At 44.4% G+C, this 16,441-nt stretch overlaps 1 protein-coding gene across 1 annotated transcript in view; it reads left to right on the forward strand.

Annotated features, from left to right (window-relative positions):
- Positions 1-16,441, forward strand: part of LOC126481729 (SEC14 domain and spectrin repeat-containing protein 1) — a 163,557-nt gene that overhangs the window by 97,774 nt on the left and 49,342 nt on the right. Inside the window, exon 4 of the mRNA XM_050105682.1 lies at positions 5,958-6,256. Within this exon, the coding sequence (XP_049961639.1) occupies positions 5,958-6,256 (299 nt within the window). The remainder of the gene's footprint in view (positions 1-5,957; positions 6,257-16,441) is intronic.

The following is a 16,441-nucleotide window of genomic DNA, read 5'->3' on the forward strand; positions in this document are numbered from 1 at the left end:
GTACTGTTGTCCCAAGCATATTGCAACAAACGGTGTATTTCTAGCGCTGCTCGTTTAGTTTTTATTGCCGTTTCAAATATACCGGTCATTTTTGAAACACCCTGTACATTCCTACAGTAATCGCGGTATTGTTAAGCGTCGCCGCGCGGGATTAGCCGAGCGGTCTCAGGCGCTGCAATCATGGATTGTGCGGCTGGTCCCGGCGGAGATTCGAGTCCTCCCTCGGGCATGGGTGTGTGTGTTTGTCCTTAGGATAATTTACGTTAAGTAGTGTGTAAGCTTAGGGGCTGTTGACCTTAGCAGTTAAGTCCCATAAGATTTCATATACCTTTTTTTTTTTTTGTTAAGCGTCACCGCAGTCCCCAACAAACCGCATTCGGTTTCTATTGAAATTCCAGAAGCGTCGTTCAACATGTTACTTCCTACCGCATACGTTTCGACGAATGACGGCGACGGGAAAATCTGAGAAATTAATCACAGGCAGATTTACCGACAATCATTCCTCCTACGCGCCATTCGCGAGTGGGACAAATGCAAATGGTTCAAATAGCTCGAAGCACTATGGGACTTAATCTGAGTCATCAGTCCCCTAGAACTTAGAACTACTTAAACCTAACTAACCTAAGGACATCACACACATCCATGCCAGAGGCAGGATTCGAACCTGCGACCGTAGCGGTCGCGCGGTTCCAGACTGAAGCGCCTAGAACCGCTCGGCCACACCGTCCGACAGGAAAGGACAGGAAGATACGAGATGCGTTAATACGTCAGCGAATAACGTTTCCGGTACTGGAGGGGACTGTAGCGAGCAAACACTGTAGGAAAAGACAGAGACTGCAGGACACCCACCAACCAACTGGTGACGTTGTGTGGATGTTTCACTCTGAGGTGACGAAACTGGCACAGGAGGGAACCTCGTGGCGGGCCGTGCCGCGTCGGGGCGCTCGGAAGACAGCTGAGTCGGTCAGTCACAGCAGGCGGTGGCGACTGTGAAGGGACATCGCCCTGCTGTAGGCACTGCCTGATACCCACCACACCTTGCACTTGCCAGTGATGTAACTGCCTTAATCCCAGCCTGTATTCTTTTGTACCGTTATTAATCACTTGTGATCTAATAAACTGTACGTTTTCTGTTTATTGCTCCGATATGCTGCCATACTGTATGTCACGTAATGTATTGCGTATAAATAGGCGAAAAGACATATTATTGAACGATTACACAATTTCTGCACACTCACTAGAAGCACTCACAACCATTAGATGTCTACAGGGCAATTTTAAATGGAAAAAAATCACTTAAAAGTAATTGAAAGAAAGGTAGACAGCAGACTGAGATTCATTGGAAGAATCCTCAGTAGAGATGGTCTAGCTACCAAGGAGGTAACTTCCAAAACCACCGTTCCACTGATACTTGCGTATTGCTCACCAGTCCAGGCTCTTTACTAGATAGGATTGACACAGGAAGTGAGGGAGATCGAAAGAAGAGCAGCACGTTTCGTCACTGGATCTTTTAGCAAGGGGAAAAGTGTCCCGGAGATACTCTCCCGACTCCGGTGGCAGACGCTGCAGGAGATACTTTTTGGATGTCGGAGTGGTTTCCTATTAAAATTACGAGCGTATACTTCCCAGAAAAGTCAACCGATATATTGTTTCCTCCTAAACGTCACTCATTCTATTAAAGTTCTTGTTAAGTTCTTACTTAGGGAACAGACGGCAGCAAGTTACCTTTAGGCTGTTCAAGTGATATAAAGAGGGACCCCGCTCCACATACATGGGGAAGATTTACTGCTCTTGCTTTCTGTTAATATTCTGCCATTTTATTTGAATCAGGAGGAGAAGCAGTCCTGTCTGTAAATGATACAAGTACTGTTGTGAAGCCAAGCAAAGAAGCATCAACTGAGAAAATAGTAAACGACGTCTTTGTGAAAGTTACTGACTTGTTTTGCACGAATAGACTAGCTTTAAACTTTGTAGAAACACAGCTTATCCCGTTTTGTACTGTTAAACTCGGTGAGCCAACATGAAATAATTATCAGAACAGAGAGCTCTAAGTTCTTAAGTGTGAATATTGATGAACACCTAATGAAAACTTAAACGGGAAGAAACATGTAGTAGACTTTCTGTAACGTTTAGGTTTGGTTACTTGTACCGTAAGAATAATTACTAATTTGGCGATGTAAATGTCAGTAAGCTAACATATTTAGCGTATTTTGATTCACTGATGTTTCACATGGTAATATTCTGTGGTAATTCCTCACTTAAGTGAGACGTATTCATTGAACAAAAAAAATTAAACAGAATTATATATGTAGGGTTCGCAGATGTACATCTCGGAGAGATCTCCTTAGGCAGTTGAAGCACTAATCACAGCCCACAGTACTTTTATTCTTTTTTGAAATTTGTCATCAACAATCGGAGTTTGAAAGTAAGAGAGATATTCACAGGTACAACAGTAGGTCTGCACTACCCTTATATAAACTTAACTTTTACACATAAAGGAGTGAGATAAGCAACTAAAAATTTTTTGTAATTACATGAACTTTCGCCCGCCGCTGTTGATTCCGTGTAATGTCCCACTGCAGCCAACGGTAGTGATAGCCTTCAGTTAACATACAACTTTTTGAAAATTTACGCATAGAAATAAAATTTCTAACACATAGCAAAAGTATGTTTAAATGTCGATTAAAGACGATTCTTTTTAATAGCTCATTCTATACCATATAGGAATTTTTGAATAGAAATAATTAGTAATTTTTACAGGAAAAAGCAGTATACGGCCAGTAAACATTTTTTTTCATCTTTCCATTCCTTCTTTCTGATGACACAGTCTGCATCATGCACTATATAGAAAAGTAACTAACTTTTTCTCACGGAAAGACCACGAGGGTAAGATTAGAGAGGTACGAGGTGTGTGAGAAAAGTAATGAGGCTGATTATTTATCGACCTAAATTTTTATCTTTTCAGACAACAGCACTGTCCCCCTGCGGAGTCGTTGTTTCCAGGCTGATAGCATCGCTGAAAGGCTTCAACTGGTACGGCGTTTAAGATGTTGGCAACGTTCTTTTGAATGTTCTCCTGAGTTCCGAAATGGTCTTTTAATACATTTTCCAATTTTGGGAAAACAAAAATGTCATAAAGACTCAAATCAGATGAATGGGGGGTGGGGGCTGTGAAACAACAGGAATGCGTTTTGAGGCCAGAAATTCTGTTAAGGAACTGGCCGTGTGACATGGGGCGTTGTCATGATGCAGCACGCCGGTATTACTCGATTAACCCATTTCCTGAGCCTTTCAACAACGTCTTTGTAAATCACTTTTATCGTGGAGGAATAATCTCACAAGAGCACACACACGGTCGATGTTTTCTTCGTTTTTGGAGGTCACCTTGAGCGAACTTCGTCTTTGACGTGCTCTCAGCTTTCCAAAAATGATTTGTGCCATCGAAAATAGTTCTATGCTCTTGATAAGAAATGTTTCCCACTGGCCTGTTTCAACTTTTCTAAGGTCATAGTCACGGATTCCCCAAGTTGACACAAAACTTGATGACATAATGATTCCTAAATTCCACTGTTCCATTTTCGTAACATGTGACAAAATCACAACTTCTTGGATGGCGCTCTCAAAAATCACCTGATGACTGTACAGATCCGAAACACAGACTGAGTATCTGGAAGGGATGATCACATTGTTGTAGAGTACTTGACGGCTCAACACAAAAGTTTTGTCTCAGGTACAGATAGTGTTGAGGATCAGTGGACAAAGTTGGAAACCATCGTACAGTATGCATTAGATGAGTATGTGCCAAGCAAGATCGTAAGAGATGGAAAAGAGCCACCGAGGTACAACAACCGAGTTCGAAAACTGCTATGGAAGCAAAGGGAACTTCACAGAAAACATAAACATAGCGAAAGCCTTGCAGACAAACAAAAATTACACAAAGCGAAATGTGGTGTGAGGAGGGCTATGCGAGAGGCGTTTAATGAATTCGAAAGTAAAGTTCTATGTACCGACTTGGCAGAAAATCCTAAGAAATTTTGGTCTTATGTCAAAGCGGTAGGTGGATCAAAACAAAATATCCAGACACACTGTGACCAAAATGGTACTGAGACTGAGGATGACAGAGTAAAGGCCGAAATACTATATGTCTTTTTCCAAAGCTGTTTCACAGAGGAAGAATGCGCTGTAGTTCCTTCTCTAGATTGTCGCACAGATGACAAAATGCTAGATATCGAAATAAATGACAGAGTACACCTAGGAACTTGCCACCCTTCTTGCAGTGGTGTACCGTAGGTCTCTAGAAGAGTGTAGCATTCCAAAAGATTGGAAGAGGGCACAGGTCATCCCCGTTTTGAAGAAGGAACGCCGAACAGATGTGCAGAACTATAGACCTATGTCTCTAACGTCCATCAGTTGTACAATTTTGGAACACGTATTATGTTCGAGTATAATGACTTTCCCGGGGACTAGAAATCTACTCTGTAGGAATCAGTATGGGTTTCGAAAAAGACGATCGTGTGAAACCCAGCTCGCGCTATTCGTCCACGAGACTCAGAGGGCCATAGAGACGGGTTCCCAGGTAGATGCCGCGTTTGTTGACTTCCGCAAGGCATTTGATACAGTTCCCCACAGTCGTTTTATGAACAAGGTAAGAGCATATGGACTATCAGACCAATTGTGTGATTGAATTGAAGAGTACCTAGATAACAGAACGCAGCATGTCATTCTCAATGGAGAGATGTCTTCCGAAGTAAGAGTGATTTCAGGTGTGCCGCAGGGGAGTGTCGTAGAACCGTTGCCATTCACAATATACATAAATGACCTTGTGGATAACATAGGAAGTTCACTGAAGCTTTTTGCGGATGATGCTGTGGTATATCGAGAGGTTGTAACAATGGAAAATTGTACTGAAATGCAGAAGGATCTGCAACGAATTGACGCATGGTGCAGGGAATGGCAACTGAATGTCAATGTAGACAAGTGTAATGTGCTGCGAATACATAGAAAGAAAGATCCTTTATCATTTAGCTACAATATAGCAGGTCAGCAACTGGAAGCAGTTAATTGCATACATTATCTGGGAGTAGGCATTAGGAGTGATTTAAAATGGAATGACCATATAAAATTAATCGCCGGTAAAGCAGGTGCCAGACTGAGATTCATTGGAAGAATCCTAAGGAAATGCAATCCGAAAACAAAGGAAGTAGGTTTCAGTACGCTTGTTCGCCCACTGCTTGAATATTGCTCACCGGTGTGGGATGTGTACCAGATAGGTTGATAGAAGAGATGTTCCAACGGAGAGCAGCGCGCTTCGTTACAGGATCATTTAGTAGTGGCGAAAGTGTTACGGAGATGATAAATAAACTCCAGTGGAAGACTCTGCAGGAGAGACGCTCAGTAGCTCGGTACCGGCTTTTGTTGAAGTTTGGAGAACATACCTTCACCGCGGAGTCAAGCAGTTTATTGCTCCCTCCTACGTATATCTCGCGAAGAGACCATGAGGATAAAATCAGAGAGAATAGAGCCCACACAGAGGCATACCGACAATCTTTCTTTCCACGAACAATACGAGACTGGAATAGAAGGGAGAACCGATAGAGGTACTCAGGGTACCCTCCGCCACACACCGTAAGGCAGCTTGCTTAGTATGGGTGTAGATGTATATGTAGAACAACACAGCGTTGCGAATCGCTCGCACTGTTATCAGTATGATTAGTTTTCCCACACAGCTCTTATGTGCTGGTACAAAGGTTCATTAACAATCGTTCTTCCTGTACGTCGTTTGCGACTGGAAAGGGGAGGTATGACAATTGTAATCAAAATTGCCTTTGCCACAGCATAAGATGGCCTGCGGCGTATGGATTTAGAAGCCGATGTAGACGAATACTTCCGGCAACGCCAGCGCGCGGACTGCGAGTGTCGTTGTACGCACTGTGAGGCGCTGGTGGCGATGCTCGCAGGCGCGGACCTGGCGCAGCGGTGGGAGCAGTCGGGCCTGGAGGCTCCAGACACGGCGGACGCGCGCGCGCGGCTGCTGCAGCAGCTGGAGGGGCTGCGCGCGCGCCGCGGCCGCCTAGAGGACGCGTGGCTGGCGCTGGAGGCGAGCGAGCTGGAGCGCGGCGTGTCGCGCGTCACCGCCTGGATCCTGGGGCCGGCAGAGGCGCGCCTCAACGCGCACGAGGCCAGCGGCGTGGGAGCCGCCGCCGCGCACACCGACCGCCTGCGGCGAGACCACGAGGCTCTGGAGCTGCTCTGCCGGGTGAGTGTGCGAGGGGGGCGTGGCCCTGGCTGGCTCTGGCTCAGGCTAAGTGTGCCGCTGGACCCTCTCTGTGCACTCGAAAAGCTACTTGTTGCTGTGCACTGCCTGCTGTAAACCCCTCCGGAAGATGTCGAGCGAATAACATGTGACACTGCCTCCAGCCTTTATAGTGGCCTCAGTTCTGTCAGGAAGAGTCTAAAGGTTTCTTCACCCCTGGCCTATCAAGCTGAAGTCGCTCACTGATTATTACACCACTGGCCATTAAAATTGCAACACCACGAAGATGACGTGCCACAGACGCGAAATTTAACCGACAGGAAGAAGATGCTGTGATATGCAAATGATTAGCTTTCCAGAGCATTCACACAAGGTTGGCGCCGGTGGCGACACCTACAACGTGCTGACATGAGGAAAGTTTCCAACCGATTTCTCATACACAAACAGCAGTTCACCGGCCTTGCCTCGTGAAACGTTGTTGTGGTGCCTCGTGTAAGGAGGAGAAATGCGTACCATCACGTTTCCGACTTTGATAAAAGTGAGATTGTAGCCTATCGCGATTGCGGTTTATCGTATCGCGACATTGCTGGTCGCGTTGGTCGAGATCCAATGACAGTTAGCAGAATATGCAATCGGAGGGTAATAGGGAACGCCGTGCTGTATCCCAACGGCCGCATATCATTAGCAGTCGAGATGACAGGCATCTTATCCGCATGGCTGTAACGGATCGTGCAGCTACGTCTCGATCCCTGAGTCAACAGATAGACACGTTTGCAAGAGAACAACCATCTGCACGAACAGTTCGACGACGTTTGCAGCAGCATGGACTATCAGCTCGGACACCGTGGCTGCAGTTACCCTTGACGCTGCATCACAGACAGGATCGCCTGCGATAGTGTACACAATGACGAACCTGGGTGCACGAATGGCAAAACGTCATTTTTTAGGATGAATCCAGGTTCTGTTTACAGCATCACGATGGTCGCATCCGTGTTTGGCGACATCGCGGTGAACGCACATTGGAAGCGCGTATTTGTCATCGCCATCACCCAGCGTAATTGTATGACGTGCCATTGGTTACACGTCTCGGTCACCTCTTGTTCGCATTGACGGCACTTTGATCAGTGGACGTTACATTTCAGATGTGTTACGACCCGTGGCTCTACCCTTCATTCGATCCCTACGAAACCCTACACTTCAGCAGGATAATATACGACCGCATGTTGCAGGTCCTGTACGGGCGTTTCTGGATAAAGAAAATGTTCGACATATTCCAAATCTCCACGTATTCCAAATCTCTCACCAATTGAAAACGTCTGGTCAATGGTGGCCGAGCAACTGGCTCGTCACAACACGCCAGTCACTACTCTTGATGAACTGTGGTATCGTGTTGAAGCTGCATGAGCAGCTGCACCTGTACACGCCATCCAAGCTCTGTTTGACTCAATGCCCAGGCCTATCAAGGGCGTCATTACGGCCAGAGGAGGTTGTTCTGGGTACTGATTTCTCAGGATCTATTCACCCAAATGGCGTGAAAATGTAATCACATGTCAGTTCTAGTATAATATATTTGTCCAATGAATTCCCGTTTATCATTTGCATTTCTTCTTGGTGTAGCAATTTTAATGGCCAGTAGTGTAGATCCCGTAAAGCTACCGGATTGCAGGGATGTTATTTTTACATTTCATCCACTAATCCACGTAATACCACACGCTTTCTAGGTGATTAAGATAGGGTGATTTAGCAAAGCAGTTTATAGCCTCTTTACTAGTAAACAGAATCATAATGTAATTAATTTTTTGTAACCTGATTGTTAAGTTAGTAGCAGAGCTCACATTTGTTGGTTGGAAATAAGATTCAGGTTTTATGATACCTTGCAGTTTAGCATCAAATGTGAGTTGGTATGATTTCTAACTCTTAAATTCACACTGTCGAAATCATAGTTCTATCTTTCACACACATGAACCCAGTACCGGCGATAATGTTTCTAGTTATTTGTCATAATCAATGTAAGATACATTCTGCATACATCACTTGTAATATCATTCCATCTCACCCACGTTAATTCACCATGTTATGCACTTTCATGTCTCTAATGCGAGCACACACCTTGCGTCCACACTCCAGCCTCAGACTATACAGGTTCCACACTGTTTCCTCACATAACGTCTTTCGGCTGCACCAGCCGTGCTACAGTCAAAAGAGAATCAGTGATGGAGGAAAGTATACGCCACACATGGCTAAGTTGAGCGGAAATGTGAGAGGGTGCCTCAGTGCTCATCAAATCAGGAGTGAGTGTGGACGCAGGTCTTGTCAGTTTGCAAGATGAACGTTATCAGCATGCTCGACATGAAGACATACAACAAAAGGTAACATTTGGTCCTGAGAACATTTAAATGAACATCCCGGGTGGTCACAGAAAACACCTCCAAAATATCGCATACCCATCTCTGGCCTCAGCCACATTTTCCACAGATTCTGGGTTAAACTCCTCATTTGGCTGTCGGTGAACTCGATGCCTTGCATAATTCGAAAATACGCAGTATCGTCACTGAGTGAACAACACGTCGCATCTCCATTCAGCTACTGACCATTCCTGTATTATTTGTACCGTTGAAGACATGTAGCCTTCCACGCTGCTGTAAGCAATGGCGTTTTAAAAATATGTAACTCCAAATCTCCATCGCACGCGTGCTCGGAAACTGCTTCAGATGGTTCTGCTTTCACTGACAGTAACAACTGTTGTAGTCTTTGAAAGCGACTGCCGTGGACTCGGTTCTGATCCTCGTCGATGACGACCTGTTTACGACCCCTCTGCTTATTCTACATGGCTGTGACTGGTATCCCATCCCTTGTAGCACATTCGGGAGGACGACGGTTCAATCCCGTCTCCAGCCATCCTGATTTAGGTTTTCCGTGATTTCCCTAAATCGTTTCAGGCAAATGCCGGGATGGTTCCTTTGAAAAGGGCGCGGCCGATTTCCTTCCCCATCCTTCCCTAACCCGAGCTTGCGCTCCGTCTCTAATGACCTCGTTGTCGACGGGACGTTAAACAACACTAACCTAACCTAACCTTGTAGCAACTGGACAACCCGCATTGATACATCAACACATCAGACAGCTTCACCTATGGTATGGGCATGGACACAGCCAAACACAATAGCCCCTCTCCGCCATCCCATCACGTCCGCACGTCGACCCATCTTCCCGTGCCCAATGTATACACTTGACTGGTACATATGCAACACAGAATTGCCATTACTTACGTCGCTACATTGCTTGGTGTCATTTCAATACCATCTACACCGCTCTGATTGAGCTCTTGCTCTTTTAATGGTGTGGGTAATATAATGTCTGATGAATATATCATAGAGTTGCACGTGCATATAGATTCCATCTTGCAAGTACCACTCTCTCTCATGGCTTGTGCTAAATATGTTCTGTTTCAACGTTTTCTTGTCAGCCAATAAAAACTGAAACTTGTTTATTTGATTCTGAAACTGCTGAGTGCAACTGAACGTACTGTCACTTTGCTTGTCTTTATCGTTTGAACACTGACCTACAGAATTTGTCCTGACAAATACAGCTCAGACTTATTATTTTCATTTATAACCCACAATATACAAGGATAACGCAATCTGACTATTAACTAACACAAAAGAATGGCCCTGAATTAGAAGAAATCCTAACAATAACCCATACACTTCATAACTCACTTACCTCACAGAAAATCTTCATGACACGAACTACAGCAAATACAGCAAGCATACAGCCAGCTAAATAAAAAGATTCTTACTATTGTAGGCTCTAACTACTAAAAGACATGTGGTTAGCAAAGGACAGATTTTGTTGCAGAGCAAACAACGTATTTAGCAGATTTTACCTTAATCATGTGACATCCAGTTCGAAAAATTATATAATCGTCAATAATTCCATTACCCACATTTTACAATCCATGTCCAACCATTATTAAATCTCCATGACGGACACATGTCCAGACCGTCTCGTCACGCTGCTTCTAACCTCCATCACTGCTATCTATTAACTTTCAACCTCCATCACTGCCGACTTTTAACTTCCAAGTGCGAGTCCGACCAGCCACAGAGTCTCTTACAGAGGGCGCACAGCGCTGTCAGTGATATTAATGCAGCGGGCTGCCAACATAGGAACATATAAACAGGCAAACTTACAATAGCAACAGCAGCATCTAGGAAGTGACTGATTTTGTGACACTTCACGAGTTCCTAACCAGTAACTAATTATATAGTTTCATCTTTATGCTTTGTAGCTTAGTTTTTGAATTTTCTGCTTGTTCATTTAATATTTGATAGACACAGCTCTCGTGTTTTCGTTTCTGTCGGCAAGTATGCTTTGGTAGTTTAGGTTTTGAATCTCTGTGTGTTAATCTAATTTATTACACACACTTCTTGCGTTTCTGTCAGTGTCTACAGTAGAGTCCACACCGCATGTCGATAGTCGTTTGTCTGTCTGTGTAATATAGTTCCACAGTCTTCAGTGTGGATAGCGAATGTGATTGCCGTGTGCGGATGCGAGCCAAGTCGGTGACACTTCGCTCGCAGCTCCAAGCTATATTGGCTTCGCAGCTTGAAACTTGAGGTTGCTGTGGATGGACATCACGGTTGTGGGCCAGCTGCGTGGATCCAACGGACGTGAAGCACGACTCACGAGTCTGCCAGACCATTTACTGCTCACATTGAGATTGAATCCTCACCTATGGTTGAGTAGTTGAGTGGGAGGTCGGCTCAGGGCGTGGCAGGCTATGAAAGACTTCCTGGGGGGGGGGCGAAACGTAAGACCTCCCTGATTACTCTGACAAATAGATTCCAGGAGCGAGGACAAATCTCACCCTGCAAGATCCGGGCAGTCACAGAGGGTGGGCTTATTGATAGTTGGGAGCTTCAATGTTAGGCACATTATGGAGCTCCTTAGGGACATAGCAGCCAAGGAGGGGAAGAAAGCCAGTGTGCACAATGGATGGAGTCATTCAGATATTCAGATGTGGAATGGATCCTTCCAGATGCCATGAAGAGTGTAAGGCGTAACCAATTGCATCTGGTGGCTCACATCGGTACCAGTGATGTGTGTCACTTTGGATCTGAAGCAGAGCTCACCATTTGCAGCATAGTCGACAGTGCCAGTAGCGGAAATCTGGTGCAGAGTTGAGTGGAGGGGTTTGAATCAGAGGCTCAAACTGATCTGCGACCATGTGGGCCCCAGATTCCTCGACTTGTGTCATAGGGTGGTGGGGTTTCGAGTTCCGCTAAGTAGGTCAGGAGTCCATTACATACAAGAGGCGGCTATACGGATAACAGGTGCTGTTTGGCGTGGACTGGGCGCTTTTTTTTAGGTTAGAGGGTCTCTGGGAAACATCAAAAGGGCATCAGTCTCAAAGGGTGCATGGACGAACACAGGAAGAACGCAGATCTAGGAACCATCGGCATAACAGTTGTAAATTGTCGTCGCTGTGTTGGGCAAGCACTTGAACTCGAATTGCTAATAGAAAGCACTGATGCTCAAGTCGTTATGGGCACTGAAAGCTGGCTAAAGCCGGAGACAAGTTCAATCAAAATTTTTGCGAAGGACTTAACGGTTTTCATAAAGAATAGGTTAAACACAGTTGGCGGTGGCGTGTTTGTTGCTGTTAGAAGAAGATTACCTTGTAGCGAAATTGAAGTAGATATTTCCTGTGAGTTAGTATGGGTAGAGGTCATTCCTGGCAACCTTTTACCAACCTCCTAACCCAGATGACACAATTGTCGGGAAGGTCAAAGAAAACTTGTCTAACTTCAAACACGTGCCCGACTCATACAATTACAGTTGTTGGTGGTTCAATTTACCCTCGATATATCGGCGAAAATATATGTTTAAATCCGGAGATACGGATAAAACATCATCCGACATTGTGCTTCTTTGAAAATTATTTCGAGCAATTAGTTCATGAACGCCGTCGAACAGTAAACGCTTGTGAAAACACACTTGACCTCTTAGCAAACAAATAATCCTGAGATAATAAGGAGCATCAAGACGGATACAGGCATTAATGAACACGGGGTTGTCGTAGCGAGACTGAATACAGTAACTCCGAAATCCTCCAAAAATAAAAGACAAATATAACTATTCAAAAAAGCAGATAAAAATTCACTTCCTGAGAGACTATCTCCACTCCTTCCAAATTAACAATACACGTGTGGACCAGATGTGGGTTGAATTCAAAGAAATAGTATCGACAGCGAATGACAGATTTATACCAAATAAATTATAAAACGACGGAGCTGATCCGCCAAGGAACACAAAATAGGTCAGAATATTGTCGCAGAAACAACGAAAAAAGCACGCCAAATTTAAACAGACGCAAGATAGGTGATTCTTTACAGAAGCTCAAAATTATCGCGGAATTTAGTGTGGGATGCTTGTAATAGTTTCCACAGTGAAACTTTGTCTCGAAACCTGGCAGAAAATCCAGAGAGATTCTGGTCGTATGTGAAGTATGCCAGCCAGCGTCAAAACACAATCAGTGCCTACACTGGGCGATAGCAATGGAAATAGAATCGAAGACAGTGCTGCGAAAGCAGAGTTACTAAACACAGCCTTCCGAAATGCCTTCACAAAAGAAGACGAAGTAAATATTCCAGAGTTCGAATCGAGAACAGCTACCAACATGAGTAACGTAGAAGTAAATATCCTCGGAGTAGTGAAGCAGCTCAAATCACTTAATAAAAGCAAGTCTTCTGGTCCAGATTGTATACCAATTAGGTTCCTTTCAAAGTTTGCTGATGCATTAGCTCCAAACTTTACAAGCATATACAAGCGCTCACTCGACAAAGACCCATATACAAGACTGGAAAGCAGCACAGGTCGCACCAGTATTCAAGAAAGGTAGTAGGTGTAATCCACTACAATCCCATATCATTAACGTCGATATGCAGCAGGATTTTGGAATATATATTGTGTTCGAATATTATGAATTACCTAGAACAGAACGGTCTATTGGCACACAGCCAACGCGGATTTAGAAAACATTGTTCTTCTGAAACACAACTATCTCTTTACTTACGCAAAATGTTGAGTGCTACCGACAAGTGATTTCAGATTGATTCCGTATTTCTAGATTTCCAGAAGGCTTTTAACATGGTACCTCACAAGCGGCTTGTAATCAAACTACATGTTTATAGAATATCGTTTCAGTTATGTGAGTGGATTCGTGATTTCCTGATTTCCGAGAGGTCACAGTTCGTAGTAACTGACGGAAAGTCATCGAGTAATGCAGAAGTGATTTCCGGCGTTCTCCAAGGTAGTGTAATAGGCCCTTTGCTGTTCCTTATCTACGAGGGTTGGAACTTTAATAGTGGCAACTATTTATTTACAGCTCGTACAAAATAGATACGTGTTTCAAAGTTTTACTTACCTTCAAAGTAGTCACCAGCATTGTGTATAACCCGTTGCCAGCGATGTGGAAGTCGTAGGATACTCTTAACAGTGCCAGTTGTGATGACAGTTCGAGCGGCGCGGTCTGTTGCCCGACGAATTTGTAGCAGTTCTGAATCGAATTCCGTGAAGTGTTTCCTTCAAATTTAAATTGAGTTGAACTTATTACAGCTTAAGTCAGGAGACTGCAATAGGTGGTATAGCACTTAGCAGCCCTATCAGTCAAACAAATCAGTGACAGCTTGCACTGTACGTGCTTGAGCATTGTCCTTCAAAATGGGCAGGTCCTGCAGAAAGTGTCATCATTCTGTCTCTGTCCTGTTGATTTTTGAAACACAACCTACGGCCAGCATAGAGACAGAAGTGATGACACTTTCTGCAGGACCTGACCATCATTTTGCAGGACAATGATCAAACATGTACAGTGAAAGCTGTTACTGATTTGTTTGACTGATGGGGCTGCTAAGTGCTATACCACCTACTGCACTCCCCTGACTTAAGCCCTCTTAAGTTCAACTCAAAGATTCAACTCGTAGACTGCGTTTTATTGGCAGAACAGTTAAAAGATGCAACGGATTTACTGCAGAGACTGACTACAATACGCCTGTCCATCCACTTTTGGAGTACTGCTCCACAGTATGAGATCCTTACCATACAGGATAAACGGAGTACATCGAGAAAATTCAAAGAAGAGCAGCATGTTTTGTATTATCGAGAAATAGGGGAGAGAGTGTCATAGACATGACACAGAATTTGGGATGGACGTCATTAAAACAAAACCGTTTCTCGTTGCGGCGGGATCTTCTCATGAAATTTGAATCACCAACTTTCTCCTCCGAATGGGAAAACATTTTGTTGACGTCAACCTACATAGGGAGAAACGATCATCAAAATAAAATAACGGAAATCAGAGCTCGGACGGGAAGATATATGTGTTCGTTTTTTCCCCGCGCTGTACGAGGGTGGAATAATAGAGAATTATTGTGAAGGTGGTTCGATGAACCCTCTACCAGGCACTTAAATGTGATTTGTAGAGTAGATGTAGATGTAGACGTAGATGTACAGTTTAAAAATCTTCATTTATCTGCAGCAGGGCGGTTAATAATAAATAATTTTGACTGACAACTAAGATGTTCGCTCAAGAAACAGCAAACGGTGACAACGACATGTAGTGCTGTATAATATTAAAGTTAACACTTTCACGGTACCATTGGACTTGCTTCACACCCTCTCTCCCTCCCCCCCCCCCCCCCCCCTCTGTCTCTCTCTCTCTCTCTCTCTCTCTCTTTCTCTTTCAACCGAGAACGTATTTTTGTTCTCTTTTTACCTTTTGCCTCCATTTGTGTGACGCTCTTCTAAGTTCCTACAGCTCATCTATCAGTCCCTAAACTTTTCCAAATCCCCAATAACGGCCTTTGTGCACCATAGTTTTGTCCTGTGCGAAGGGCTGAGTGAGCAAAGTATATAACGACACCCTTCTAATAGCGTCCGAATAGAATGTTGAGGGACCTCCAATGAAATGCACTTACCTTAGCATTATGTATCGCCCCGCTCACTGGAGGACTGGAGTCCAGCAAGACCTACCTACTTGTAGTTTTCAAGAAGCGCAATAACATGTTGCGCTCTCTCCAAGAGAATAACACTTGCCTTTATCAGGGAAAGGTTTGACCGATGGGACAATAGAACAAATGTAGGTTTTTAAAGGAAACCGCAACTTTGAAGCGCGCCGGATTCTTAAAAAACTATTTCCCCTGCTCCTGGCACCAAATCAAACAGAGCCAAATCCTGGTCCTGCCACATGGGTCTTGGATATTTTTTTCCACCGCTCGCAGTATCTCCCCAAATGTCAGAATCCTTTACACCAGTTGCCGCAGCCAGTGGCCGTAAGGCACAGAGACGCAAATGCCCGGTGCCACCGCGCCAGACACTTACGCCACAAGTAAGGCAAGCTGACGCCGAGTAATGGCGTCGCAGCACTGCTGTGACGGAATGCCACCGATGATGCTGCCGTCTATGTGATGCAGTATGAAGGGGAATCTGGTAGGGTCTCTGTAGGTCTTGTCGTGACAGAGGAAACAATGATATAGCAAAAATCGTCAGAAGAGATCTCCAATAGCAAGGTGAAAACAGAAAAGATGTTAAGATTTCATAAGGCAACGAAAACTTATTGAAATACGCCTTGAAATGTACTGATTCGTTAGACTGCACGAAACTCGTAGGACTGTAAAATTTTCTTTGTGCTAAATTAAAGCGTGGAAGGTCTGGGACTGATTGGTAGAGGGGACTGGAGTCAAAGCTTCCTTATTATCCCGTCACAAGTTCTGCTTTCATAAATCTGGAAAAATGAGAAGAGGCAGAGTGACAATGAGTTAACAGTGAGGTGATTAGAGAAAAATCGGAAACTAAGACGTGGAAGGATTGGACAACAAATCTGTCGTGGCGTCAAAGCAGAGGAAACGCCAACCCTTTTCTCCAGTAATTAGGGGAGACAACGAAACTCAGATCTGCGTGGCCCAAGAGAATTTCGACTACGTTTCTCCTAAATCTACATCTACAGGGATACTCTGCAAATCACATTTAAGTGCCTGGCAGAGGGTTCATCGAACCACCTTCACAATACTCTGTTATTCCAATCTCGTATTGCGCGCGAAAAGAATGAACACCTATATCTTTCCGTACGAGTTCTGATTTCCCTTATTTTATCGTGGCGATCGTTCCTCCCAATGCATGTCGGCGACAACA

The sequence above is a fragment of the Schistocerca serialis genome, chromosome 5 (assembly GCF_023864345.2).
Source record: "Schistocerca serialis cubense isolate TAMUIC-IGC-003099 chromosome 5, iqSchSeri2.2, whole genome shotgun sequence".
NCBI classification, from domain to species: domain Eukaryota; kingdom Metazoa; phylum Arthropoda; class Insecta; order Orthoptera; family Acrididae; genus Schistocerca; species Schistocerca serialis.